Consider the following 2974-nt stretch of genomic DNA (forward strand, 5'->3'; position numbering starts at 1 on the left):
ACCAAGACATTCTGCTCGAAAAGGTAGTTGAGCTCAATGCAATGACGCAATTCATTTGTTGTCAAAATGAGTTTTCATCTGCAGCTCCTCACACTGTAGAGGGCCCAGATGTCCCCTCTGCTCACTCCATCTCCTCCACACAGAGCCCTCTGAAACAGCTCTGCCTTCACCTGAAATCTTCGCCGCTGAGCTGGAAAAAGTTCAAGGTTTTTTAACGAATGTATGTTAGTTTCCAAGCAGCTTCACTGAACATGTGAACCTCAGATTTTGCTAAACTAACCTATAACCTATACAATCTCTTGACAGGCAGAATCCTACAATGAGCACAGGTTGTCATAAACTCAAATTCTGAGTTGTCGTATGCCAAATTTATTAACAAAGGGTGTGTTTTTTAAAACACCTACTTTGATGTAACTGCTCACTGCATGTACAATTTGCTGCAGCAAAAGCAAATTGTGGTGCATTATTCAGTGGACTGAAGGGTGGAAGGAAAAAACACTTGTGATGCTTTCTTCCATGGCCTGAGTAACCTGCAAAACATTTACCTGTTGCCCTTGATTAGCTTGTTTCTTTGTATGTCAGGCTTGATGACAACCTCCGAGAACGGCTGCTCCCAAGCCGCTTCCTTAAGAGCAACGAGCCAGTAGAGACCACCCGGTGGATGCCTTTAATTGTCTATGTTAGATATATTGCTAAGATTTGCAACTGATAACAAATGAGTGTTCTATGTCTTGTGTTTATTATTATTATTACTTACTATTAGTTACTGTTGCCTTTCTATCATATCAAAGCAATTTGACTATTCTCCTCTGACCTCGGGCATCAATAAGGCCCAGAGAACTACTATTCAGTGAATATTTTTCTTTACTTTGGTGATTCTCTGTAAACCTGAAAGAAATCCCAGTTTCTGAAATACTTAGACCATTTAGCACCAGCAACCATGACACACTGAAAGTCACTTAAATCACCTTCCCTCCCATTACGGAGCTTGGTGTGAACTTCAGCAGGTAGTTTTGATGTAAAACATTTCGTAAAATCTATTTTCACTTTTGTTACATTTTAGATACCAAATGCAGATTAGTAATGTGTGAATATGGGAGTGCCAATTTCATGAAAAATGAAATTAAACAGACTAAAATACACATAAAAGTGAAAATTTCCCTCTTGAAGGGAAAACTAGTTTATCTCTACTTTGGATTTACATGTCAGTTAATACTGCTGCTAAAATCAATAAACACCACTTAATTCAACAGTACAAAATGCAAAATAAACATTTATTGAACATGGTGCAAAAAACTAAAAACAAAAGGAAAACAAAGTGTAGGTATCCAACTGCTCCAGCACATGACGGAACATTCATCACATCATTATGGCTGGAACCTACAGGACCCTGTCCAAAATATGGGAGCTCCTCTTTCACACACTTGAGGAACATAATATTCCTCCTCTGGATGCTCTGTGGTCTTCAAGGAGATTAGTAATCCACAATTTTTCCATCATTTCAGCTGCAACACTACCTGCAAGACATGAAGACCATTAAATCATTACGACTGGGTTGGGGACTTTGTGTCAACTTTCCCTGTGCCTGGGTGCGTTCTTCTTGGTTTGTCCCACAGGCCAAAGACAAGCGTGTTATGTTAACTAATGATCCTAAACTGGCAGTAGATGTGAATGTGAACACAAACTGACCACATGTCGAGGGTGTATCTGGCCTTGTGAGCTGTGTGAGGCTCTAGCCCTCTCGTGACACTGAATTCGATCAAGCAGTTAAGGAAATGGATGAACGAATGGAAGTGCAAATATTTACTGTTTGCACAAATACTTTGGAAATAATTTCACACCCAAGATACTTGCATATGTTTAAATAGATGCTGCAAAGGGCTATACTACTATATGCACTCCTAAGAAAACTGTATATAGTAGTGTTATAGTAGTGTGTATATATCTCTAATGCATTTAATATGTTTTACCTTATTAGCAGACTCTAATGAACTGATGAGCATGCCTAGCTCATCTCTGTTCATCTCCAAAGTGACAGGCTGGAGGACTCCATTTTCTCGCACATCTAGACTGAGACTGAGCAGAGGCGTGTGGAGAGATGATATCTTATCACTGGACAGAGCTAACTGAAGGAATAGACGAGAAAAACAACATAGAAGAGATGAAATGTCTGTGCTTACAAGGAAATCTGACAATGAGTATGATCTTTGTCAAACCGATGCTACCAGAATAAACAACAATGTTAAGAATTCAGCTCACTGACTCATGCGGCTGTCTTTGACCAGTCAGTGGGATACAAATTGCCTTCTACAAACACAAATGAAACATGAGCTACAAATGATCCCAGTGTTGCTGACAGGTCGACAGGCCACTGTGCTCTGCCAATGTTTGTTTAGAATTATTTTTGCTTGCCTGAATTTGCGATTGCATAAAATTATCCATATAATCCCTTATCAGTAAAGTTTTATATGGTGGTGGTCATGAACAAGAACAACTATCTGGAAAGGTTAAGATTTCATATTATCATTTGAAATAGTGATAACCACCTCTGCGGGAAAAAAACTTCTGATTTCTATATGATCGAAAACCTCAAAGCAAAACTACTAACGTTTGGACACACCTACTCAATCAAAACTAAGATGTCAAAACTACAAAATAAAGACAAAACATTTAGCTGATTTATTTGAAACGTAATATTTCAGATTCTAGATGACCCGGTTCACGAGGCTGGGTTTTCAGTAACTAAAACATGTTAAGTTTTAGAGCCTCTGCCATTCTCAGTGTAGTTAAGGCCATCACTTGTGTTTTGTAGAGGGAGTGTTGGTACACATCACTAACAACAACTACTACAGAAAGCCATGACTACACTACCAGTAACATGTTTGTTGGAATTTAACAAATATTTTATACAATCTGTAGAAGAATTAATGCAAAATTTCAGCTCTCCAGTTGTAACTATTAAAAATAGCCCTAT

At 38.5% G+C, this 2974-nt stretch overlaps 1 protein-coding gene across 1 annotated transcript in view; it reads right to left on the bottom strand.

Annotated features, from left to right (window-relative positions):
- Window positions 1–1285: 1285 nt before the first annotated feature.
- The window catches only part of commd8 (COMM domain containing 8), a 6189-nt gene continuing 4500 nt past the window's right edge, over window positions 1286–2974 (bottom strand). The window contains exons 3-4 of the mRNA XM_005746150.2: window positions 1971–2126; window positions 1286–1517 (exon numbers count right to left, since the gene is read on the bottom strand). Of these exons, the coding sequence (XP_005746207.1) occupies window positions 1497–1517; window positions 1971–2126 (177 nt within the window). The 3' untranslated portion in view covers window positions 1286–1496. The remainder of the gene's footprint in view (window positions 1518–1970; window positions 2127–2974) is intronic.

The sequence above is a fragment of the Pundamilia nyererei genome, unplaced genomic scaffold, assembly GCF_000239375.1.
Source record: "Pundamilia nyererei isolate P.nyererei 1_Seehausen unplaced genomic scaffold, PunNye1.0 scaffold00173, whole genome shotgun sequence".
NCBI lineage: Eukaryota > Metazoa > Chordata > Actinopteri > Cichliformes > Cichlidae > Pundamilia > Pundamilia nyererei.